The sequence below is a fragment of the Salvelinus namaycush genome, chromosome 42 (assembly GCF_016432855.1).
Source record: "Salvelinus namaycush isolate Seneca chromosome 42, SaNama_1.0, whole genome shotgun sequence".
NCBI lineage: Eukaryota > Metazoa > Chordata > Actinopteri > Salmoniformes > Salmonidae > Salvelinus > Salvelinus namaycush.
The window spans coordinates 15,693,006-15,719,478 of record NC_052348.1 but is presented as its reverse complement, the minus strand read 5'-3'; the positions used below and the strand labels follow the sequence as shown (position 1 = coordinate 15,719,478).

Below are 26,473 nucleotides of genomic sequence, written 5' to 3'. Positions count from 1 at the left end.
CTCCTGATGGCTCAATTATGACCGTCTGTAATCACCACTCAGAGAGGTAGTAATGCCTCTGAAAAAGAGATGAGGATGTCACTGGCTGGCTGGCTGCTGCAGCAGAGTGACTGACTCCCACATGTATGTTCTGACTGACTGCCTCCAGGTTTCAACCACACATCAGTGTCTGGGTATTGTGTGTCAGACTTGTCTCAACCTGTGACATTCTCAGTCTCTACTCTTAAAAATGATGACCGTCTTTGGTTTTGTAACAACAGAGTATCGCTTTATAGTATTTTAAGACCAGCCGGTGGGTACAGTATCTCTGCAATATGATTGCTGTGTGTTGGAGAGGCCAGCAGGGTGAATTGCTCCTGATAAGAGGTGAGTGGAGGGGATAGCAGAGACTCTCTCTCTGTCTCTCCCTGTGGTCCAGCGTCGGGGAAGGCTGATGGTCTCTAAGGGGCTCAATTGCACCGCTGTTACCGACTGCTTCCTCTCTGACCTTTCCTAACGGTGTGCCACACACTCACACTCACACACACACACACACACACTCACACTCACACACACACACACACACACACACACACACACACACACACACACACACACACACACACACACACACACACACACACACACACACTGATACACACGACCGCTGTGCGTCTGTGTGGGCAATGAAGCAGCAGGAGAGGAGAGGATGCGGCAGGACTTGGACTCTCCCCATAAACCAATCAGCTCCATCGCTCTTTTAACCTTCACACTCTCCTCTGTTCTGCGGTCTCTCTCTCTTTCCTCTCTCTCCTTTTTATTTCTCTCTTGTGCTATTATTATTTCTCCCCTCTTATTTCTCTCTTCGTCTCTGTTTTTGCCTCTTTCTCTTCTTCCTTGTCTCTCTTTTCTTTCCTCGCTCTTTCTCTCTCAATTTTTCAATTTCAATTCAATTCAATTTGCTTTATTGGCATGACGTAACAATGTACATATTGCCAAAGCTTACTTTGGATATTTACAATATTAAAATAATAAGAATCAAAATTATCAACGGGACAACAGTAACAACAATAACCAAGGGTCAAAATAACCATACATTGAACAATAACAATAAGCATACAGTAGAGGACATGTGCAGGTTGATTGGTCTGTCAGACACTGTCCCTCATCTTTTTATTATCAGTGGATATTTGCCTAATTCTGCCCTGCATGCATTGTTTGTGGTTTTCCTCTGGACATGTAGGAGAATCTTACAGAACTCTGCATGCAGGGTTTCAATGGGGTGTTTGTCCCATTTGGTGAAATCTTGTTTTGGCATGAAGTGCAATTGGTTCAATGATACATTCAATTAGTTTTAGCCAAATTTTAATAGGTATTTCAATTTGAATTAGTTTTTTAATGGCGTAGAATGCCTTGTGTACTTTCTCTCTCAGTTCATTCACTGCATCATGAAGGTGTTCAGTTGAGCTTATTTTTAAACCTAAGTAATTGTAGTGTGTGCAGTATTCTATATATTTTGTACCTATTGAGAACTTTGGTCTAATTACCTGAGATCTGGATCTTCTATGGAAAATCCTCTCTCTCTCTGTCTCTCTCTGTCTCTCTGTCTCTGTCTCTCTCTCTTCCCCCCCATCCACTAGAGATATATGGAGGTCATGTCTCTTTACTCAGCCAGGGATATTAGCAGTTATTTTGGTGTCAGGTCTAAAGTGTCCCTATTACATCACATACTAGACAGACACTCAGCCTGATGCTAATGGCTCATGATACGCATGGCTGTGTTATTTAATGCTTCCATTTACATGTCTGTAGTGCGGACTGAGAGGCGTTTAACAGAGTTGTGTGTTTTTGGTTTTACTGTCCTTGTGGGGACCAGAAGTCCTCACAAGGATAGTAAAACAAGGAACATTTGCACAAGTAGGGCCATTTCGCCGGTCCCCACAAGGAAAAAGGCTGTTTTAGCCTTAGGGTTTAGGCTTAGGGTTAGGTTTAGGTTTAGGGATTAGGTTACTGTTAGGGTTAAGAGTTAGGTTTAGGAATAGGGGTTTAGGTTTAGGGAAAATAGGATTTTGAATGGGAATCAATTGTTTGGTCCCCACAAAGATAGTAAAACAAATGTGCGCGCAGTCTAAGATTAGACATCCACTGACCCCATTATATTGGGCACACAATTTATACTGTGTACCCAGTGTGATTTTATCAGTTAAATGCTGAACTGGACTGAACAGTAGGGGATCCTAACAAACCCTTTTTATTTATTACATTTTTTTGTACAAACTTGCCACTTCCAAGACAAGTAAACAACAGCACTGTCTCTCTCTGAGGTCTGAGAGACACCAAATTATTTTTCAGCTTGAGAACATACATGCTGGATGATTAGGGTCTGGGGCCAGAGTACCCAGAGCAGGCTGTGTGTTGTGTTGTGGAGTATTGATTGCTGGTGGTGGGGTTGAAGTGTGATCTGTGATGACCAGGGTTGGGGCCGGGGCCCAGTGGGAGCTCTAAGGGGCCTGGGAAGCAATGATGTGGCTAATGCCCTGCCACTCCGACCAGAGCCCCTCTGCAATCAATCAGTCAGGACTCTCTCTCTGTGTGTCTGGTTCTCTCTCCTTTCATTAGAGGCAGAAACCCAGGCTGCGTTTGTTTGGGGGGCTTTGTGTTGTAAAGGCGGCCCGTGTAACGGATGTCCTCTGTGAATATCTCTCACCAGTACACAAAAATCCATACTTGTCACATCGGTGGAGTGTGAGAGAAAGTGTGTGTGTGTGTCTGTCTCTGAGTGTGTGTGTGTGCATGCGTCCATGTGTGTGCTGCCGCTCCCGCTCCTCTCTGTTCTCTTTGTCCTTGTTAATAATAACAGGGTTCAGAGCTCACATTTCCCTCTCTGCAGGGCAGCCGTGTCATATCAGCAGTAAACAAGCTCTTTCCTTCAAAAGGCGCTCGACAAGAAGTCTCCCCAGCCCTGCCTGGCCACTCAAGCAGAAACCTGCTCTGCTCCCTTTCTCTCTCTCTCTTATTCTTCCTCTCTTTCTGTCTCTCTCGTCTTTCCTCCTCTCCTCCCTCCCTAGCTCTAGCCTGCCTGTTTTAAAGTGTTTTCTTCCTCCACTCTGTTAAGGTCAGAATAATAGAGGCGTTCCTGTCAGGAACATCTAGATGTTCTTCTCCTTCTCTCCCCTGAAAGTCCCACGTTGTAATCTTTTCTTTCAAAAAAATACTCAGTCATTGCCGCCCCAATTGGGTGGTGACCCCAGTCAATGACCAGTACCCCGCTGAGGGGAGAGGGGGTGAAGGAGGGGGGAGGGTAGTGTGAAGAGGGTTCAAAGTGCTCTCTCTCCCGGTTGACTTGACCATATTAATGCTGTACCTGTAACGAACCTCGGAGGCTGGAGGAACACTTGTCAGAGAGAAGGAGAGGAACTGCAATGTCAGAGAGAGGTGATGCTTCCTCAATAATGGAGCACATCCTTGTTGTAGCTACATGTTACAGTAACAAGAGTTATATCTGACCTGGGGGGTGTACAGCAGTGGAGGCTGGTGGGACGAGCTATAGGAGGACTCATTGTAATGGCTGGAAAGGAATGAAGGGGCCAGAGTCAAACGTTGTTTCCATGTGTTTGATATGGTTCCATTTATTCCATACCAGCCATTACAATGATCCCATCCTCCTATAGCTCCTCCCGCCAGCCTCCACTGGTGTACAGTTCTGTACTAGACTGACACTGTCAGTAATTAAATTATTTACGCTGTTTCTAGGTCAATTTTCAATCTTTTGGAAATACACCGCTCTCAATGTAAGATTTAAGTCATTTTAACTTTTCAGATAGATTTGTCACCACTCCCAACCCCCGACCGGTTTCACATTTCAGTGACATCATTTGATTTCCCTGTGCACTGCATGTGGGAAGTGGCCACATTGTGTAACGTAACCTCCTGTATGTCTCTGGCCGGCAGACGGACGAGAACGAGGAGCTGCGGAGGGCCCATGAGAAACGCCACGAGCGCCTGCGTCTCGTCCAGACCAACTACCGGACGGTCAAAGACCAGCTCCGAGAGGTGGAGGATGCACAGGGCCTGTGAGTACCCTACTAGAACTAGAATTCAATATTCTACTCTACTAGAATTCTATTTCTATGGTACCACTTCCATCCAGCGGCAGACTGACGTTCTGGTATAGAGTGGCAGGTGACACACTTCCACCCAGCGGCAGACCGACGTTCTGGTATAGAGTGGCAGGTGACACACTTCCACCCAGCGGCAGACCGACGTTCTGGTATAGAGAGGCAGGTGACACTTCCACACAGCGGCAGACTGACGTTCTGGTATAGAGTGACAGGTGACAGACTTCCACCCAGCGGCAGACCGACGTTCTGGTATAGAGTGGCAGGTGACACACTTCCACCCAGCGGCAGACTGACGTTCTGGTATAGAGTGACAGGTGACAGACTTCCACCCAGCGGCAGACTGACGTTCTGGTATAGAGTGGAAGGTGACACTTCCACCCAGCAGCAGACCAACGTTCTGGTATAGAGTGGCAGGTGACACTTCCACCCAGCGGCAGACTGACGTTCTGGTATAGAGTGGCAGGTGACACACTTTCACCCAGCGGCAGACCGACGTTCTTTTATAGAGTGGCAGGTGACACACTTCTACCCAGCGGCAGACTGACGTTCTGGTATAGAGTGGCAGGTGACACTTCCACACAGCGGCAGACCGACGTTCTGGTATAGAGTGGCAGGTGACACACTTCCACCCAGCGGCAGACCGACGTTCTGGTATAGAGTGGCAGGTGACACACTTCCACCCAGCGGCAGACCGACGTTCTGGTATAGAGTGGCAGGTGACACACTTCCACCCAGCAGCAGACTGACGTTCTGGTATAGAGTGGCAGGTGACACACTTCCACCCAGCGGCAGACCGACGTTCTGGTATAGAGTGGCAGGTGACACACTTCTACCCAGCGGCAGACTGACGTTCTGGTATAGAGTGGCAGGTGACACTTTCACCCAGCGGCAGACCGACGTTCTGGTATAGAGTGGCAGGTGACACACTTCTACCCAGCGGCAGACTGACGTTCTGGTATAGAGTGGCAGGTGACACTTTCACCCAGCGGCAGACCGACGTTCTGGTATAGAGTGGCAGGTGACACACTTCTACCCAGCAGCAGACTGACGTTCTGGTATAGAGTGACAGGTGACACACTTCCACCCAGCGGCAGACCGACGTTCTGGTATAGAGTGGCAGGTGACACACTTCTACCCAGCGGCAGACTGACGTTCTGGTATAGAGTGGCAGGTGACACTTCCACCCAGCGGCAGACCGACGTTCTGGTATAGAGTGGCAGGTGACACTTCCACCCAGCGGCAGACTGACGTTCTGGTATAGAGTGGCAGGTGACACTTCCACCCAGCGGCAGACTGACGTTCTGGTATAGAGAGGCAGGTGACACACTTCCACCCAGCGGCAGACTGACGTTCTGGTATAGAGTGGCAGGTGACACTTCCACCCAGCGGCAGACCGACGTTCTGGTATAGAGTGGCAGGTGACACACTTCCACCCAGCGGCAGACTGACGTTCTGGTATAGAGTGGCAGGTGACACTTCCACACAGCGGCAGACTGACGTTCTGGTATAGAGTGGCAGGTGACACACTTCTACCCAGTGGTGCCGACCAGAAACGTGCTCTGCTGGCTTGGATATTGTCTTTTCACATTATTCCAGGAACTATTAGGTATGTGTAACCAAGCCAGCACAGACTTTTTTTAAAATCCTGGATTTTATCAGCTCAAACCATGTCGCAATCCGTTCCCTTTAGCCTGGAGTTAATGTGAACTTGCCTTGGGGAGTGTTTAAAGGCACGTAACTCCTCTCTCTTTAGTTAAGCCCTTCTGAACCCCCTGGAACACATCAGAACCCAACTGAAACGCTCTCAAATACTCCCATGACCTTTACTCTTTATGTTACATGTCATCACCTGACCTACTGTGTGGGAGGATTACACCTTTACCTTTGAAAAAGCTTCACTGGTTTTAAGCGAATCAATTTCGTTGCTTAGCGTTTGAGTCGCTGTGCGTGTCTTTGTTTCTCTCTCTGTCTCTCTCCTTCTTCCCCTGGCATCAATTAGGACTTGAGGGCAGGAGGCTGAAGGTGTCCGTTATAGAGGGGACAGGGTGTCTGAGAAACTCCTGGGGAGGGACGAGGTGGAGAGGGGGTGATTTGAAGGGGAGTGATTTCCTCTTCCGATCCCCTTGGTTTGATCTAGATTAAAACCCCGGGGTTTTCACACAAAGAGGGCAACGTGGCGGCAAATGTCATTAACGTGACACACACTCTTTCTCCCTCTTTCTGACTTCCTCCCCCAAAGCTTCAGGCAGCGAGAAGAACCTTTTAAAACACTAACTAATGGAAGCGTATGTGGGGTTGGTATCCACACGGGACCGACGTGTTGACCCTGTCAGCTGTTTTCTCCCCGGGTTAATTAAAGAAAACAGCGGCTGCAACGTGAGGCCGTGTGAAAGTAGAGCGAGCGAGTATTCACCATCCACCACCTCCCCGCCGTTCGGCTAGGAGCAGCTCAGCGCAGCACGGAACAAAGACAGGCAGACAGAGAGAGCGTGTGTCAGACAGAGAGAACGAAGAGAGCATCACTTGGAAACAACACCATTTGTGCCCGTCTGTACATTTTAGCAGGTTATCAAGAAAGTGTGGTGTGTGTGGTTGTCTCCTTGTTGTGGGAGGATCTTGATGAAAACGAGGGCACACTTTGCTAGCAGGAAAAAAATAGGGCTGTCTGATATTTTTCTCTGTTTGTAACCTCTTGAGGCAATAAGTCATATTAAAAAGGTACAATTTTAAACGTTATAAAGCTGTTTTGTTGCAAACAGGGAATTGGTGACTCATAATACACATTCAACCAAGACTCCATCAGACTGACCTGTCACCTGCATATTGGCATCATCATTTGACAGGAGACAGAATTGACACGATATGCAGCTTTGCCCTTTTCATCCTCAGCCTTTGATGGCGCCACCCAGGCAGCCCCTCAGCCTTATGATCGTTGGCATTCACTTGGATGGGTTAACCCCTCATATCCATCCTTAAATAGTCCCAAACCCAGTGGGGGTAATGCCAGTCTGAACGGGGACACAATGGAGAAACCACTTAAACACTACCCCTGTTAGAGCCGTGGAATCAGGCCTAACAAGTCAGGGGGGAAAACGTCGACTCTCATTGCATTTTGGGCTTGTTAGGGATTTCCCAGTTGCCTCCACGCTGTGTTGATTGTTTTCAGGGAAAGTGGTGGGGGTGGGGAGGGGCTTCTTTTATGCCCTCCCTTTGTGTGTTAGACTGAAAGGGGGGTGTAAACTGTTCTGAAGACCACCTCTGCCTGCCTCTTATTCTGTTCTGGAGTTTAAATTGAATAGACCACCTCCTCCCCCCATTATCACAGGTGAAACCATTAGCATTAGTAGCATTAGTTTGTGCTTCCTCTTCAGCATGTTGCTGCTGCCACCCTCACATTCATCTGGTTTCTCTCTCCAGGAGAGTGACTTATTGAGTGACTGAGTTATTATTGGTGCTCTATGGGTCTGGGTTGATGTGCAGTGAGTGCAGTGCCTGTTTCCCAAATGGCACCCTATTCCCTATAGTTCACCTGAGGCTCTGGTTAAAAGTAGTGCACTATTTTGAGAATATCGTTCCATTTCAGACACAGCCAGTGTGTGTGGGTGGAGTGGACACTGGAGCAGGAAGTAGGAAGTAGGGTAACTACCAGCGAATCAGAGCACAGCTGCAGGCCCTGGACTCTCTCTCTCCTCATCAGCATGCAGCCGACACACGGCCGGGCTGGGCCGCTCCGGAGAAACAGCACTGTCATTCATGATTACCACCAGACGCGCCCAAACGGAATAAAAGAGCAGAAAAAACCCAACTTCTTATTTATATTAGAGAGAAGAAAGTTTTAATCAGACTGGGATGACGGGATGAGTAAATAAATGAAAGGTTATTAAAACATCTGCAGTCTGATCAAAGTTGCGCCGGGTAACAGATTCCCCTCGAATTAAAAGCAATTAGCCGGAGAGTCTTCTCTGTGAATAAAGTGCTCTCCCATTTCTGTTTCCTCGCTGCTTAATAACGGAAACTAGTTGACTGCTGGGGGGAAGCACTGAGGGCTGGACTGGTGCTGGATCCAAAATGGACTCCTAGTCGCTACCCCCTAGGCACTCCCTGAAGATCTAAATGCTCCTCTCGGCCTATCAGAAGACGGTGTGAATCATTTACATATTTACCCTTTAGTCATTTAGCAGATGCTCTTATCCAGAGCAGCTTACAGGAGTAATTATGGTTAAGTGACTTGCTCAAGGGCACATCGACAGATTGTTCCCCTAGTTGGCTCGAGGATTCGAACCAGCAACCTTTCTGTTACTGGCCCAACGCTCTTAACTGCTAGGCTACCTCAATTACAATATTGCTTAAAGGAGCGGACAAGATAAGCGTTCCCTCCATATCCCTGGTAGCAGGTCTGTCTGATCAGAGCCACAGGACGGCAGGCTGTAGGGGCTTGCTCCTGCATACAACACACAGTGTATAGAAATCCACTTTACTCTCCCCACTCACCATAAGAATACATATAGAATACTCCTCAGTGTCTAAGTTTTGTTGTGGGAAGTTCCAGTGATCTCTCTTCTGTATCAGAGAGAGAGAGTCTTTACTCTCGGGGAAAGAAACCCGGGGATCACAGGACAGCTCAGACACACTACAGCACCACACTGTCGACACCATACCACAAGTTAAAGGCCTCCAAATTGCTCACAGGGGCATTAGCGGTATCAAATTTAAAAAAAAATGTGCTGTTCCTCCCGTTTCCTTCCCACTCCCAGGAACGGGGTCTTAACTGGTATTAGCGTGGCAGAGCGGCGTCTACATAGCCCATAATGACCACGGGAAAGAAACCCTGGACCATATAGATATAACCCTGGTTTCGCCTACCTTGGAATCCATTTCCACACACACACACACACACACACACACACACACACACACACACACACACACACACACACACACACAGAGAGAGAGAGAGAGAGAGAGAGAGAGAGAGAGAGAGAGAGAGAGAGAGAGAGAGAGAGAGAGAGAGAGAGAGAGAGAGAGAGAGAGAGAGAGAGAGAGAGAGAGAGAGAGAGAGAGAGAGAGAGAGAGAGAGAGAGAGAGAGAGAGAGAGAAAAAAAAAAATTGGAGTTGAATGGTGGGTAGGCTGGGATTGATTGATGAGGAGGATACTGGGGGGCCGAGGGGAAATAGGCGGTGGGTGTGTGTCTGCCACGCCACCGTGTAAAAGTGTCATTAAGTATTCATAAGTGACGTGTGTCAGCCATTATTTACATCTACATGGCACACTGGGAATCCTCTGCAGTCCGCAGCCTAGCCACACGGGCACTGCCCTGGGATTTAACTAACACCAACTGTGTGTGTGCACTTATGTGTACACTTGATTTGCCACTGAAGTATCAAAGTCAAGGCCGCTCATTTGAATACGGCTACAAATGTCTAAATAACAACAGTTCTCCCGATGTGAATTGACCAGGGGCTGCTAGGTATGGTACTAACTGTTCTCCCCTGGGTCCTCTGTGTGTGTGTGTGTGTGTTGGTGCAGGCCCAGGGGCAGGGCCCAGCAGCGGGCAGAGCCGTGGCAGCTCCGCCAGGAGAACAGCGATGCGGTGTGGAACGAGCTGGCCTACTTCAAACACCTCAACAAGAAGCTCACTACACAAAAGTAAGTCCCACTCCTCTCTGTCTCTCTCTCTGTCTCTGTCTCTATACCTCCTCAGTTGGCCTGATTGCTTGCTGATATAGAGTATTGTCATTTGCACACACACACACCGTTACACACACACACACGTTTTACACATACACGCCCTCACCTCTGTCTGACCTCTCGACCTCTCCCCCGCAGTTTGTCGGTGTTAAACTTTGAGCACGCCCTTCTGAACTTCACAGCGTCCGTCTCCCCTCCTCATTATTTCCAGCCAGCAGGTTCCAACACTAGATCATTAGCCCCGTCTCTCATTTGGAAAATTGCCGGCCCGAAGATTTTGTTGGTTGGAGAAAAAATATCACATTACCGGTGTGCTCTGGCCGTGTCTTTGTGAAGCGTCTTCATTTCCGTGTTGTTTCTAATGATAGTGAGAAATATATTGTTTTAAGCTGGCAACAGTTCCATGTTCCACATCATATATATTTGAATCATTCTACACGGCGGCCAGCAAAAACATTTGTTCATTAAAGTAATTTTAACTGACACTTTTTTGCAACGAACGTGGGGACGGGCGTGTCTGTTAGTTGCAGCTCTGGGGTATGATTCCATTCATCACCACTATCAATGAATTATATCAAATACCTAACTGGACCTTTCTGTTCTCTGATCTATGTCAATGTGTTTGGTAAAGGAGAGCTACCTAAGAACGTAAACAGACAGTTGAGTATTATGGGGACATGTTGTCCGTGTCCCCACAGTACACGTACCGGTACTGAGCCTCCGTGACCAATAGCGGTGTAACGAGAGAGAGAGAAAAGGGTGGGGGACAGGGATTGTGTTAATTACCAGGGCTGTTGGAGGTGTTGCTCTTCATTAGGACCTCTGACTGCGGCTCTCTACCACTCTGCCAGGGCTCATGCTGCTGTACAGCCAGTACAACCACTGACCAGCCAGTCCTCTGTTTGATCTGGAGCAGCCTCCCCTACCCGTCCCTACTCTACCCCGTCCCTACTCTACCCCATTCCTACTCTAACCGTCCCTACTCTACCCCGTTCCCCACTCTATACCCCGTTCCTACTCTACCCCGTTCCCTACTCTACCCCGTTCCTACTCTACCCCGTTCCCCACTCTACCCCGTTCCCTACTCTACCCCGTTCCCTACTCTACCCCGTTCCCTACCCTACTCTACCCCGTTCCCTACTCTACCCCGTTCCCTACTCTACCCCACCTCTGTAGTGTGATGCTATAGCAGGCTGAGGCCTGGGCTCTCCTCCTCCTCTTCCCCTCTCCTCCTCCTCCCTTCTCCTCCTCCTCCTCCCCTCTCCTCCTCCTCCCCTCTCCTCCTGTCCGGTCCTCCTAATCCCAGATGATCTCATTATGATCTAGCCCGGCTGCCTCTCTCTCTCTTTCTCTGAGCCAGAGCTGTCCGAGCTAATTACAGACCAGGCATACAGCCGCCACAGCTCCAGCCGCCGCTGCCCGTTAAGGATCCTCCCGGCCGGGCAAGCGGCTGCAACGTCCTGCCCGGTCCTTGCAACTGACCTGCGAGTAGCACGAGGGAGAGCGGGAAGCCGCCCATTCCCTTTCAGGCTGTGCAGCCCCTGTCCTCCGGGGTTAGTGCTGATCCCCGTCAACCCAGCCAGCCAGGCACCCAGTGCCCACGCCAAGGCCCAAAGTAAACTTGGCGGAGGTCTCTATCTCGTGCTTTAGAAAAATGACCCCCCCCACACACAGAACCGCCACGCTTTGATCCTGGCCCCGGCAACATCCCCGACGACCATTAGACGGCTCAGTGTGCAAAAGCAAGCAGCAGGCACACCGTCCGTCCGACCACCTTCCCCACTCCCCCCTTCTCCTCTCCCCAAACCCACTCTCCTCACCCCATCTCCCTTTATATCTATTGGGAGTGTTTGGGAAGGCGGGTGTGTGGGAGGGCAGGGGAAGAGGGGGGCAAGAAACGAAGCATACACGGTGCAATTAGGCTGGGCTTCTATATCAAGCTGTTTGGCGGCTCCGGCGATGTAAATTACTGTTGATAGCCAACAATTAAGGAGATGGGAGCCGTGTTGGTGCAATAACTAGACCAACACACACCCCCAGCCCTAAACTTCGGATGTATCCCAAAATGGCACCCTATTCCCTATATAGTGGACTACTTTTGACCAGACCACTGTGGGCCCGACGCTGGTCAAAAGCAGTGCACTATATAGGTAATAGGGTTCCATTTGGAACGTAGACATCTAGTGCTTCTGCAAGGCCCAATAATAAGTGGCAGTTTGCCATTCTGCCGTCCATATTAAGATGATTGTGCTTGTGAAGGTTGTGCCTCCTCGTAAGTGTTAGCTATGATTTGCTAATGGCTAATTATCTCCTGGCTGGAGGTAGGAGGAGGAGTTTGGGCCCAATAACAGTCCAGCGAAGGCTGCTGTTAGGATGTTTAGATGCTTAAAGGATGTTCTCTCACCCCTCTCATTTCCTTTCTCTCTCTCTCTGTTGGGCTAAAGTCTTTCTCTCTCTCTCTCTGTTGGGCTAAAGTCTCTCTCTCTCTCTCTCTCTCTCTCTCTCTCTCTCTCTCTCTCTCTCTGTTGGGCTAAAGTCTCTCTCTCTCTCTCTCTCTCTCTCTCTCTCTCTCTCTGTTGGGCTAAAGTCTCTCTTTCTCTCTGTTGGGCTAAAGTCTCTCTCTCTCTCTCTCTCTCTCTCTTTCTCTCTGTTGGGCTAAAGTCTCTCTCTCTCTCTCTCTCTCTCTCTCTCTTTCTCTCTGTTGGGCTAAAGTCTCTCTCTCTCTCTCTCTCTCTGTTGGGCTAAAGTTTCTCTCTCAATTTCAATTTCAGGGCTTTATTGGCATGGGAAACATGTTAACATCGCCAAAGCAAGTGAAGTAGATAATAAGCAAAAGTGGAAAAAAAACAATAAAACTGAACAGTAAACATTACACTCACAAACGTTCCAAAACAATAGACATTTCAAAAGTTATATTATGTGCAAATAGTTCAAGTAAAAAAGGGATAATAAATAAACATAAATATAGGTTGTATTTACAATGGTGTTTGTTCTTCACTGGTTGCCCTTTTCTTGTGGCAACAGGTCACAAATTGTGCTGCTGTGATGACACACTGTGGTATTTCACCCAATAGATATGGGAGTTTATCAAAATTGGATTTGGTTTCGAATTCTTTGTGGATCTGTGTAATCTGAGTGAAATATGTTTCTCGAATATGGTAATTCATTTGGCAGGAGGTTAGGACGTGCTGCTCAGTTTCCACCTCATTTTGTGGGCAATGTGCACATAGCCTGTCTTCTCTTGAGAGCCAGGTCTGCTTACGGCAACCTTTCTCAATAGCAAGGCTATGCTCACTGAGTCTGTACATAGTCAGCTTTCCTTCAGTTTGGGTCAGTCACAGTTGTCAGGTATTCTGCCACTGTTTACTCTCTGTTTTGGGCCAAATATCATTCTAGTTTGCTCTGTTTTTTTGTAAATGCTTTCCGATGTGCCAAGTAGTTATCTCTTTGTTTTCTCATGATTTAGTTGGGTCTAATTGTGTTGCTGTTCTGGGGCTCTGTGGGGTCTGTTTGTTAACAGAGCCCCAGGACCAGTTTGCTTAGGGGACTCTTCTCCAGGTTCATCTCCCTGCAGGTGATGGCTTTGTTATGTATGGAAGGTTTGGGAATCGCTTCCTTTTAGGTGGTTGTAGATTTTAACGTCTCTTTTCTGGATTTTGATAATTAGAGGGTATCGGCCTAATTCTGCTCTGCATGCATTGTGTGGTGTTTTACCTTGTACACAGAGGATATTTTTGCAGAATTCTGCATGCAGTCTCAATTTGGTGTTTGTCCAATTTTGTGAATTCTTGGTTGGTGAGCGGACCCCAGACCTAACAACCATAAAGGGCAATGGGTTCTATAACTGATTCAAGTATTTTCTGCCAGATCCTAATTGGTATGTCAAATTTTATGTTCCTTTTGATAGCATAGAAGGCCCTTCTTGCCTTCTCTCAGATCGTTCACAGCTTTGTGGAGGTTACCTGTGGCGCTGATCTTTAGGCCGAGGTATGTATAGTTTTTGTGTGCTCTAGGTCAACGGTGTCCAGATGGAATTTGTATTTGTGGTCCTGGCAACTGGACCTTTTTTGGAACACCATTATTTTTGTCTTACTGAAATGTTATTTCAGGGCCCAGGTCTGACAGAATCTGTGCAGAAGATCTAGGTGCTACTGTAGGCCCTCCTTGGTTGGCGCCCGAAACACAAGATCATTAGTAGACATTTGACTTCAGATTCTAGTAGGATGAGGCTGGGTGCTGCAGACTGTTCTAGTGCCCTCGCCAATTTGTTGATATATATGTTGAAGAAGGTGGGGCTTAAGCTGCATCCCTGTCTCATCCCACGGCCCTGTGGAAAGAAATGCGTGTGTTTTTTGCCAATTTTAATTGCACACTTGTTGTTTGTGTACATGGATTTTATAATGTCGTATGTTTTTCCCCCAACACCACTTTCCATCAATTTGTATAGCAGACCCTCATGCCAAATTGAGTCAAAAGCTATTTTGAACTCAACAAAGCGTGAGAAGACGTTGCCTTTGTTTTCAAATCGAATTGTATTTGTCACATGTGCCGAATACGACAGGTGAAATGCTTACTTACAAGCCCTTAACCAACAATGCAGTTTTAAGAAAATACCAACAAAAAAAAGTTAGACTGGCGCTCTGGTACCACTTGCCGTGCGGTAGCAGAGAGATCAGTCTGACTAGGGTGGCTGGAGTCTTTGACAATTTTCAGGGTCTTCCTCTGACACCGACTGGTATAGAGGTCCTGGATGGCAAGAAGCTTGGCCCCAGTGATGTACTGGGCCGTACGCACTTCCATTTGTTGGTTTGTTTGTTTGTTAATTAGGGTTAATTAGGGTGTGCAGGGTGAATACGTGGTCTGTCGTACAGTAATTTGGTAAAAAGCCAATTTTCCAGACAAAGAGAGGATTCACAAAAAGCAGAAATATAGATCAAATGAATCACTAACCTTTGATGATCTTCATCAGATGACACTCATATGACTTCATATTACACAATACATGTATGTTTTGTTTGGTAAAGTTCATATTTATATCCAAAAATCTGAGTTTACATTGGCGCCTTACGTTCAGAAGTTCAGAGAGACACATCAATTTACAGGAATACTCATAATAAACATTGCTAAAAGATACAACTGTTATGCATGGAATTTTAGATGCACTTCTCCTTAATGCAACCGCTGTGTCAGATTTCAAAAAAGCTTTACGAATAAAGCAAACCATGCAATAATCTGAGTCGGCGCTCAGAGCCCAGTCAAGATACAAATATATCCGCCATATTATGCAGTCAACAGAAGTCAGAAGTAACACTATAAACATTCAATTACCTTTGACGATCTTCATCAGAATGCACTCCCAGGAATCCCAGTTCCACAATAAATGTTTGTTTTGTTCGATAATGTCCGTCATTTATGTCCAAATTCCTCCTTGTTGTTCTAGCGTTCAGTACACTTTCCAAACTCACGACGCGCGGGCAGGTCCAGCGGGAAAGTACGGACGAAAAGTAAAAACATTTATATTACAGTCCGTAAAAACATGACAAACGAAGTATTGAATCAATCTTTAGGATGTTTTTAACATAATTCTTCAATAATGTTCCAACCAGGAGTATTCCATTGTCTTCAGAAGTGCGATGGAACAGAGCTTGCTCTCACGTGAACGGGCATGTTCAGGTCATGATAGACCTGACTCATTCCTCTCTCCTTCGGCCCCACTTCACAGTAGAGGCATCAGACAAGATTCTAACGACTGTTGACATCTAGTGGAAGCCTTAGGAAGTGCAACATTACCAATATCCCACTGTATCTTCAATAGGAGCTGAGTTAAAAATCGACCAACCTCAGATTTCCCACTTCCTGGTTGGATTTTTTTCTCCGGTTGTTGCCTGCCATATGAGTTCTGTTATACTCACAGACATCATTCAAACAGTTTTAGAAACTTCAGAGTGTTTTCTATCCAAATCTACTAATAATATGCATATTCTAGCTTTTATGGCTTTGTAGCAGGCCGTTTACTCTGGGCATGCTTTTCATCCGGACGTGAAAATACTGCCCCCTACCCCAAAGAAGTTAATGATAATGCAGAGAATTTTCTCAAGGTTGCTGTTGACGCATATCCGTAGGTAGTTATTGGGGTCAAATTTGTCTCCACTTTTGTGGATTGGGGTGATCAATCCTTGGTTCCAAATATTGGGGAAGATGCCAGAGCTGAGGATGATGTTAAAAAGTTTAAGTTTAGCCAATTGGAATGTGTGGTCTGTATATTTGATCATTTCATTGAGGATACCATCAACACACAGACCTTTTGGGGTTGGAGGGTTTTCATTATGTCCTGTAGTTCATTCAATCTCTGTCTCTCTCTCTTTCTCGGGCTGAAGTCTCTCTCTCTCTCACTGTCTCTCTTACTGTCTCTCTTTCTGTCTCTCTATCTGTCTCTCTATCTGTCTCTCTGTCTCTCTCTCTCTCTTTTTCTCTCTCAGGCTGAAGTCTCTCTCTCTCTTTCTGTCTCTCTCTGTCTCTGTCTCTCTCTCTGTCTCTCTCTCTTTCTCTCTCTCGGGCTGAAGTCTCTCTCTCTCTCTCTCTCTCACTGTCTCTCTTACTGTCTCTCTCTCTCACTGTCTCTCTTTCTGTCTTTGTCTCTCTCTCTGTCTCTCTCTCTGTCTCTCTCGGGCTACAGTCTCTCTCTGTGTCTTTTGGTCTCTCACTCTCTCTCGTTCTGTCCTGAGCTGCTGTGTACAGATGTTTCATCATTGCTCCCCCTATCCAAACAGGCACTTATAAAAGAGGCTTGTGGTCCAATCAACCATTTGTTGCCAAAATGAGTGTGCTTGTGTAGTGTTTATTCCCTGGGTTCGGGTCCCTGTAGTGTTGCTCTCAACACAGCAACACTCCAATTATTGGATCCTCTAGTTCCCTTAGTGGAGGTGAGGCCGTTAAGGAAGGTGAACCAGCTGCAGGTCCACTATGGTAGTTTAATCTCTCTCTCTCTCCCATTGGCTCCCTGCAATGGAAATGATCATGGATGCAATCAGGCACAGAGTGCTTAAGAACTCAACTTCATACCCTTGAACTTGCTAGGTATTATTAAGACCTGTGTGTTTAGGTGACTAGAGTCTCCCCTGACATCATTAGAAGTACCATGATCTGCAGCATTAGATTAAATGCCTGCATTTATGTTAGACATTTCCCTTTGTCCTAATGAATAAATAATAAGGATTTAGTCAGGGAAGTATTCTGTTTAACTTGTTATCTCAAATCAAATTGTGTTGGTCACATGTGCCGAATACAGAATACAACAGACTACAGAATACAGTAGACTTTACCGTGCAATTCTTACTTAGGAGCCCTTTCCCAACAACGCAGAGTTAAAAAGTAAGAACAATAGAAAATATGAAAACCATAAATAACTAGGACGAGGCTATATACAAGGAGTACCGAGTCAATGTGCAGGGGATACCAGGTTGTTGAGGTACCAGGTTGTTGAGGTAGTTGAGAGAATATGTACATGTAGGTAGGGGTAAAAGTGACTAGGCAATCAGGTTAGAAAATAAACAGAATTTCAGCTGTGTGTGTGTGCCGTTAATGTGCATGTGTTTTGGGTGTTTGTACGTGTGTATGTGTGTGTTGGAGTGTCAGTGTAAGTATGTGTGAGCGTGTGTGTGTGTGTGTGTGTGTGTGTGTTGGAGTTTAAGTATGTGTGTGTGTGTGTGTGTGTGTATGTGTGTGTTGGAGTGTCAGTGTAAGTATGTGTGAGCGTGTGTGTGTGTGTGTTGGAATGTCAGTGTGTGAGCGTGTGTATGTGTGTGTTGGAGTGTCAGTGTGTGAGCGTGTGGGTAGAGTCCAGTGAGTGTGCATAGTCACATCGGTAGTGTAAATTCCCTCTGTCATAGCATTGTTTGTTTCCTTTGTAGTTGTTGTGTCTATATCAAACAGATCATAGATTTATTTGTAATCTCACTCTGATCACTGTTTCAATGTATAAACTGGGCTTACCCTTGGTTTCTTGTGTCAAGGTCTAGAGACTCCCCTGACTCTCCTGATAGCCCTAAAACAGGCCTATTTACCCTCCCAGGTTTGAAGTGGTCCTGAGAGAAGACTTGACATTTTCCATTGGGACCACTCTACCATCGGTTTGATATCAAATTAGGCAGTCAGCAGGAAATCTTTCTCTCTCTCCTTTATTTAATCATCAATTGTTGTACTCCTCAGACAAAGACCCCCCGTTTCAAATATGGGCTCTCAAACATGAAGCGCACTCTGGAGGAGAATGATCTGAATTACTTCAATTGCAAATAAAGCGTAAAGCCGCCGGAGCGCCGGCCAGGCATTCAGATTGAAATGTCCTCTTCGTCGTTGGTGGAGGAGAGGCAAGGCGGGAGCGGGTTGGGCGAGGAATGTTGATTCGCCATGGGTTAATTTTATCTCCCATCATTATGGTTATGTCTCTGGTCGTCCTCTGGTTGTCCGCCGCTCATTAATTGTTGTTAACGGTCAGTGGGTGAAAGGGAGGCAGGGATTATTTAGGCCCTCGTAAACAGACTAAACACTGGCTACGCGGCGCGGCAGGCGGCGCCCTCACACTAAAGACGGTACACTCAGTCGACATCAAAGCATAAATTAGGCAGCTATTACTGTTGGATAAAAAGCCTTTGAGATGATTTGTAGGAAGAACGGCGTGGTGAAGAAGCCCCCTCTACTGAGAGTGACCATTACAGACGTGGTGGACACGTTTGACTCTAATGAAGTTTAATAAAGTTTACCCGGGTTTTCTGCTCTCTCTCTTTCTCTCTGCGATGTATTTTCTTTCTCCTTTCATCTTGATTGCTAAAATGTATTAGGAGTAATGAGTGTATTTTGCCCCCCCCCGGACCAGGGAGTGTTAGGGGGAGGGACACACGGGGCAGACACACACACACACACACACACACACACACACACACACACACACACACACACACACACACACACACACACACACACACACACACACACACACACACACACACACACACACAAAGAAGACAGAATGTTTTATGTTTGTTTTGATAACCGACCACCAAAGTGCCTGCTTTATTCATTATTTGCTAAATGAATTATTCTTTGAAACTTTGCTGCACACTTACTGTGTAATTATGAGGCAAGCCCTAGCCTGCCTGCTCTCTGGATTGTACCGCGGCCAGGCGTCGCTCAGAAGGCATGGGAACTAAAGCTGTGCTGTGAAACGTCAACATAGATAATCAGCACATTTCACAGGACCAGGCTGAGAAAGTACATCTCTACAGTGATATCTACCTGTTTAGTCAGATACTGTGTGTTATGTCACTTTACGACATGCCAACAGATGCCATAACACTACACACGGAACAGTAGTATAAACACAGCAGGATTCAGTCTACTTTTTGTGGTATTTGTATGTTGTAATGTCAATATTGACAGATGCCATCATCAGATGAGATCGTACTTAACAAAAATACTGTTCTTGGGGTCTGAAATCTCAAATCTGGTATTTTAATGCGGCGGGCACAATGGACCTCCTTAACTGTTTTCACTAGTCCACCCCAGTAGTGCCTGAACATGGAGGCCTATTTACCTCCCGTATCAATGCCCCGTGGCTGAGGAGGGAGAGGCGTGCTCCGGCTCCGCTCAGTGACTCACTGCTTCACTGTTGTTGTTGCATTATGGCCTGTGGCCACGAGAACAGAGAGCTGTATGAACTACAACACTTTACTGCTGACAGCGGAGGCTTATCCCTCCTCCCTCCCCGTCCGTACTAGACACAGGCTGTGTCCCAAATGGCATCCTATTTTTTATATAGTGCACAACATTTGACCAGAGCCCTATGGGCCCAGGTCAAACGTAGTGCACTTAATAGGGAATAGGGTGTAATTTGGTATGGACACACAGACAGACTCTTGCCTTTCTGGGCTTAAAGCTGCAGAGAGAGGGGAATTCCCCTCTGACTCAAAATGATGTCTTTCCTCACCTCTTCTTCAGGGGGTACTGACATGCTCTCCTCTCCAGTCATAGAAAGTGCTAGAAGTGTATTTTTTTTTACCCCCTCTCTCTCTCTTTCTCACTGACTCTTTCTCTCTCTCTGTTCCATGTTTTTATGTGCCAAGCATGAAATGGGAGAGAGTGAGATCGAGGGAAGGCCTGGCGCGTGAAAAGCACAACGGTCAAAAGATGATGTACTGCTCTGTGATCCCTGGTGGGTCGGAGCTGGCAGTGTGTGCTCTAAGCTCTGTTAGTCTGCTCTAGAGGAACACAGGTAGAGAAAAGATCAAATGACTTGGAATAGATGGCTCAGGGCTCGGCTGGCTCTGATGCTACTACGGTATTTCAGGAGAGAAGGGTTTTAACAAACAGCGGAACAGAGACGTACAATACAGAGCCATCATTACCAAGCAGAACGCATCTGTTCCGTCTGTTGTCTTTCATTTTGATGCTAGCGGAGGTAAAAGCGTTTGTTTTTTTCAGCTTTCAAGCCTGCTGAGTTTTGTATTCTACCTCAGGCGAGGCGTTATGAGGGAATTGGAGATGGATTTGCTGGCTTTATTTGAACAGAAGAGAAAGGGTAAAAAGAGAGAACAGGATGTGTGATTGACCACAAACATTGTTCTATGATGCTGTCAAGGGTTGGACAGGAAAGCATCTGTTTTAGGATTATTAAAGTCTACCTTTCAGTAGTGTTCTGGAGGGCCACTGTAGTGGATCAAGTCTGTCCTTACGCAGGCCTGTTTGACCAGGAAACAGAAGTCAATGGCTGCATCTGAAATGGCATCCTATTCACACGTTACATGCGGCCAAAAGTAGTTCACTATATAGGGAATAGGGTGCTATTTTGGACGCCGAAAATATCAGTGGTGAAGCCCAGAAGAGGATATTGTAATGTAGAGAGGAGCAATCAATTACTGCTATAGGAAATGCACCACAAATGGGTTTATTCAAGCACCTCGAAATATTGACTTCCGTAGATTTTAGTGGCATGATTTTCCCCACCACTGTTCTATAGCTAAGAGTAGTACATTATGTATCTGATCTCAGAACAACAGGGGAGTTAGCTGTTGTTTCTACTCGTTTTACTCTGTTCTCCTGTGTGTGGCGCGCTGATAGATACAGACACTCCTCAGGCAACCCTGGTGTTACCCCCTCTTCCTTATGTATTTATTCGAAGAGATATCTAACATCCAACCAGCCTCTCAACCCTCTAGAGAGGGCCACGCTCCCCCCTCCCCCCAGGGAACCAAATAGACTGCAAATAAACATCTGTTATTCAAATTGATGCATTCACACTAAGGAATCACACAAGCCTATGAAGCGAGGGGGAGAGGGAGAGGGAAACGGAGAGGGGGCGAATCGAACGGGAGGGAGATGGGAGTTAGCAACCTCTCATAAAACAATTATATGCAGTTGACAAAAAAAACAGGAATTTGAATCAGGCCTTGGTCTGTATTTTAATTGAACAACTGTTGGGTCTGAAGAGACCTCCAGTACTGGCTGCTGGATTGAGAGCTAATAAAGCTGTGTTCACACTGCAGCCCAGAGGCCTAACGCCCCAGCTCACCGCGCTGGAGATGTGAGGTAAATGTTTGGTTGAGAGGGAGAGCAGATACAGTAGAAGGTGATCTAGTTGGGTTGAGGAGTAAGACAAGGTTTGCTTAGAGTGCTTCATAGTACTGTCACCTATGATGTATTTGGACCTAAGGACAGTCATCTACCGGTAGCCGCCTTCAAGGGAATGTGTCTCTGTCTGCTTGCTTGTGTGTGGCGTATTGGGCCACACACTGACTGCATCCATGTATTAGATATGTTTAGTATCTCTCCTATACTGGTCCTTTACTAGGGTGTCATGGTGGGAAACCGGAAGGTCCCCGGACACAAAACAAACCCCCATCTGGATTCTAATCCGGGATCACTGAGAGAAACATGTTCATCCTTCAACAAAACAAAGTGTCTTCAATATGAACTTGGGTGTCACGTCGATACGGCCGGCATCGGACAAGGCGTAAAAGAGAAACATTAGAAGAAATTGGCCCGTTCCACACGCGGCATATTTCAATTAATTTGTCCCATTAACGGGCTGTATGGATACATAATAGTATTCTCAGGGCAGTGCTGGGAGCTGGAGCCTGCATCGACTGCAGCTCATTTATAGAGGAAAATCTATAGTGAAGCAGCGACACGTATCCATCTGCATTGTCTCTGTCTCACCCCCCAGAGAGGGTCATTTGTGGACTTATTTAAGCTGCGGGTACATTAGCCCATTCATCTGTCATTATATCTTATTGTCCAGAAGGAACCTGCAAGTATTTAGTTAGACAGTATATACCATGTGTATCCTGTACATCCGACTAATGCAACTTGAAACTAGGCCTTGATTCGCACCGTATTACTGTGGTGAACCCTGAGCCATTTCACACACCTCAAGCCTACTAACTAACTTATCCCTAACCGAGAACTACTCACATTTTATTGCCAACTACCGGTAAGAACATTTAGCAGTCCATGTTTATGTAAGTGAAGACATCATTGGAGGAAGAACGGAACAGAACGGAACACTAGAAGGCCCTCGCCATGTGTGTTTACTAACAGAACCAGGGTCCAAGCTGACACGACCACACTAGCAATCATATGGCGCTGGTCTGGAGGTGTGTAAGGTTTCATTACTGGACTGTTCCATGCTACTAGTTGAACCTGTATTACAAAAGCCACCAGTCAGTCAGTCAGTCAGTCAGTCAGGAAAAGGAAATCAGGCTGAGTGATGCCACTGGAACAGTAACAGTAGTTCACACAGACAGTGTTTCTCTCTCTGGCTTCTCCATCTCCCCGGATGCTTGGGGCTGTGGAGGGAAGGGGCGGGGAACGAGGTGTGTGTTTTCAGGTGCGACGGTCTCAGCGGGACCTATACCCGTATCCTCCGCAGACTTCTTTTTAGGTCCTAATAATAACTTGAAAGTGCAAGAGTCTCGAGCATGGCTCCTTTCCTCTTAATTAGCCTTTAGCGGGAATCAAGCTAATCGCAGAGAGTTAATTGGGCTCATACACACGTCACACGTCACACACACACACACACACACACACACACACACACACACACACACACACACACACACACACACACGCGCGCGCGCACACACATTGTACCTCCTTACCTGGGTTTCATGTTTCTTGTCACTTTGATTTCCACATGAATTAAATTCAGCCTTTAATTAGCTAGTCTTCCTCTTCACATTAATCATATCGGTATCGTAGACGAGGATTTGATGCCACGGTTGTCAGGTTAAAAGTAAAATGGAGGCGTCACATACAGGAAGCGTCACATAATGGTTGTAATGTGGAATTAGAAGTGGCATTTACAGGAATGTAACAAGATGTTCCCTTTCCTTGGGTCCAGGTGTGTTGAGAGAAGAGGAGCGCAAGTCTGACACAGAACTGCCCTTCCTGTCACTAAAGTCTTGAAGAAAAACGTTGTTTTAAGTGTTTTTTGATGTGTGTGGTGGTAGGACTAACCTAGAGGAGGAGCTGGATGTGTTGCGTGTCCAGGCTGCTATGGACCGGGCCACTGTACAGGAGCTGAGGCTGTGTCTTCAGAACGAACAACAAGGTGAGCCTTTTCACTTCCACACCATAGAGTTGGAAAGAAAGCCCACCCAGTGTTTGCTCAGGATTATAATCCATTGGCTGATCCGTCTTGCTGACCTGGGTGGAATTGTGTGACCCTCGTTATAATATTAGAAGTCCCATCCAGTGAAATGATGAATGCATTCAATTGTGCTGTCCATGCTAAAAAAGGCTTTGTGGCAAGTGTTCCCTCTATCCAACTCTATGATCCACACTCTCGTCTAGAGGCTGACTGACAGATCAGAACCCCATCAAGCTGTTTTGCCCCATTTCTCCTTGTCTGAAAGAATGTGTCCTCCATTGGTTTTCATTCTCAAGCGTGCTGTAGGTATGAAGCAACACCCCTGGATAGTGTCTTTAGGCTGAACAAGTCAAAGAGGAAACACTGAATGAGGGGTGGGTTTAAAAGCTCATGTTCTATCATAGTTTTGAATGAAAACACAATTTATAATGTATAAGTACTATCTCTCTATATGTCATGTATATCGAAATATCAAATTACTTTATTCTTGCTATGTAACTACTGTAAAAAAAACAACAACATATATATAATGTGTGTAGAATGTACATGTAACAACAAAAGAAAAAGCTGTAAAAACAATGTTCATTTTTTCCCAGAAGAGGGGGGGTGGTGGTGTAAGGGCCCCCCCCAAAAAAACACTGAATAACGGCACATATGTTGGTTTAACATACGTAGGTCGAACATCTGTTAAACAGTAGTGTTCTGACGTGCTTGTAATGTTGTACCTCCTCAGCTACTTTTTTTGTGGGTTGAACACCACATCTTCAGTGGAATTAACGGGACAATTCAATTAAAGCCTGATCAACCTGTTCTAAATTGACTGGGATATCAAAAAGAAGGCATCTTCTTTGCATAGTGCATACCTCCCCTCCTAATCATAGAATGTGCATCAATTTTCTTTGTGTCCCAAATGGCACCCTATTCCCTACATAGTGCACTACCTTTTATCATAGTCATATGTGCTGGTCAAAAGTAGTGCACTATATAGGGAAAAGTGTGCCATTTGGGACTCCCAATCTATATCGCTTTGTCAAATACTGAATTACCTACTACAGTGGCCCTTTTTAATTAACGAGTTCAATAACCAATCTGTTCTCCATCACTTTAATTTACCTGATGATTAATGATGGTGTCTGACGGCCAAATGCAAAACCAGGGCTACAAAGGATGCCACTAATTAAGATGGCGGATCCCATTGACAATCAATGGCATAATCAGAAAAGCTGAGATAGACTGGCTTTGAAAGTAATGGTTTAACATTGTATCCTGTCTGTCACCCAATTAACCAAATTAGAGACCTATAATCTCTACACGGCACCACCTGAGTGAAAGCACGGCTGCAGCCACAGAATGTTTATGATTTATACTTCTACATTTCACTTCATAATAATGTAAAGGCCCAATCCCTTTTTTGAAAACTGTCTATAAATATCACAGTTTGGCCCTTTTAAGTTAATCCCAAGGATTGATTGTGACTAAAGTGATTATGTAATTAATTGACATACAAGATGTATATTGAAATTGCTAACTCTGAGGCCAGCTCATCATAAACCAACACTGTAGCAGCTCAAATCAGGCGCTGGCAACACAAACCCAGAGATCCATAGAACACGTTTACAAGCTGCCACGGAATTGACTCTTGTGGAACCCCTCTGACCCGATCAAAGGGAGAGAAAGGTTCAAGCAGCAACCCAACCCAACCCCATCACAATCCCGCTAACGAAAGCAAACAGATGAAAGACAGCGCTCCGTGGCGGAGACCTTTGTGGCTCGGCCCGTAAGGGGCGGGAGACGGAGGCGCGGAGGAGGAGGTGATGGGGTTGAGAAGACATTTGAGCCGTTAGACGTTAATGAATGCTGTAGCATTGGGACCTCCTCCAAAGCAAAGTGACTAGAGAGCCACTGACTCCCTCCATATCAAGGTACTAGTGCCGAGGTGGCAACTCCCCAGCCACCCCCCAGCCCGGGCGCGAGCGGGATAATTGTCTCCCTATCTGGTTATGTACACAGCGCTGCGCGGCAGCCCTCGCTTATTTGGGCTCTGGTCTGATTGGATGTGACAAGTCGGCGGAGACAAAAGAGACGGCTAATTTGAAGTAACAAACTTCCCTTTCCTTTCCTTGGCCATGCAAAGGAGAATGGAGGGAGGAGCAAAGGAGAAGAGTGGCTCCACCTCTTTCTTTCTCTCCCTCTCGCTCTCTCGCCTCTTTCTCCTGCATCTCACGACAAAAGGTCAACCTGAAAAGTCGAGTGCCTGAATATTTAACATTTTCAACCTTATCTGACAAATGAGTTTCCTTGTACCGCCATGAAAGTTTAACAAGAAGGAGTGAAGGGAGGCGGAAAAGTTTTGTCTTCGTTATTATTTTGCCTCAACCTTGTTATTTTAATTTTTGGGGTCAAAAAAGAGGGTAGTTCACACACAAAACAGACAAACTCCTATTCCTTTTGTGATTTTTAAATGTATTTTTTCTTGCTTGTAGCAGCAGGGGAATCTACTCACATACTTGTTCTTCGTCTTCTTCACCGGTGAATGTTAGAAACATAATAATGACTTGTTGAACTGCTCCCAATAAAGGCAGATTTTATTCGTTGGAGAGGAGTTATTCTACTGGGTGTGGATGCATGGTGGGCTACAAAGCAAGCAGGGCAGCCAGGGTTTGTGTGTTCACAGGGGAGTTGAACATTTCTCTACGTTTGTTTAAGATCTCCAGGGGTGAGGCGGTTGTGTTTTCACCCATGTCTGCTTTTGATTGAACATCCTAGTGGGATGCTTAGATAAAATATAAGACCTGTATTATTAGTGGTGCTTGATAAAGACTATGTCCTATGGTTTTAGAATGGAAATTGATATTCTAGGGTAGGTTTATTGATTCTAATCCCCTAATATGACAAATCACTGTCTTCAATTGCTCTTTGCGTTGTCATTTTATAATGGTTTTAGATTTCTGAATAATTGCCAAAGTGATATAATTTAGAGCTCTCTTGTCTTGAACTTACAAGGCATGTGTTGACTGGCAAGTCATGTGTTCTTTTCTGACA

At 46.1% G+C, this 26,473-nt stretch overlaps 1 protein-coding gene across 1 annotated transcript in view; it reads left to right on the top strand.

Annotated features, from left to right (window-relative positions):
* The window catches only part of LOC120034755 (centlein-like), a 92,799-nt gene that overhangs the window by 2,800 nt on the left and 63,526 nt on the right, over positions 1-26,473 (top strand). The window contains exons 3-5 of the mRNA XM_038981359.1: positions 3,931-4,052; positions 9,628-9,747; positions 23,292-23,392. Coding sequence (XP_038837287.1) covers positions 3,931-4,052; positions 9,628-9,747; positions 23,292-23,392 — 343 coding nt within the window. The remainder of the gene's footprint in view (positions 1-3,930; positions 4,053-9,627; positions 9,748-23,291; positions 23,393-26,473) is intronic.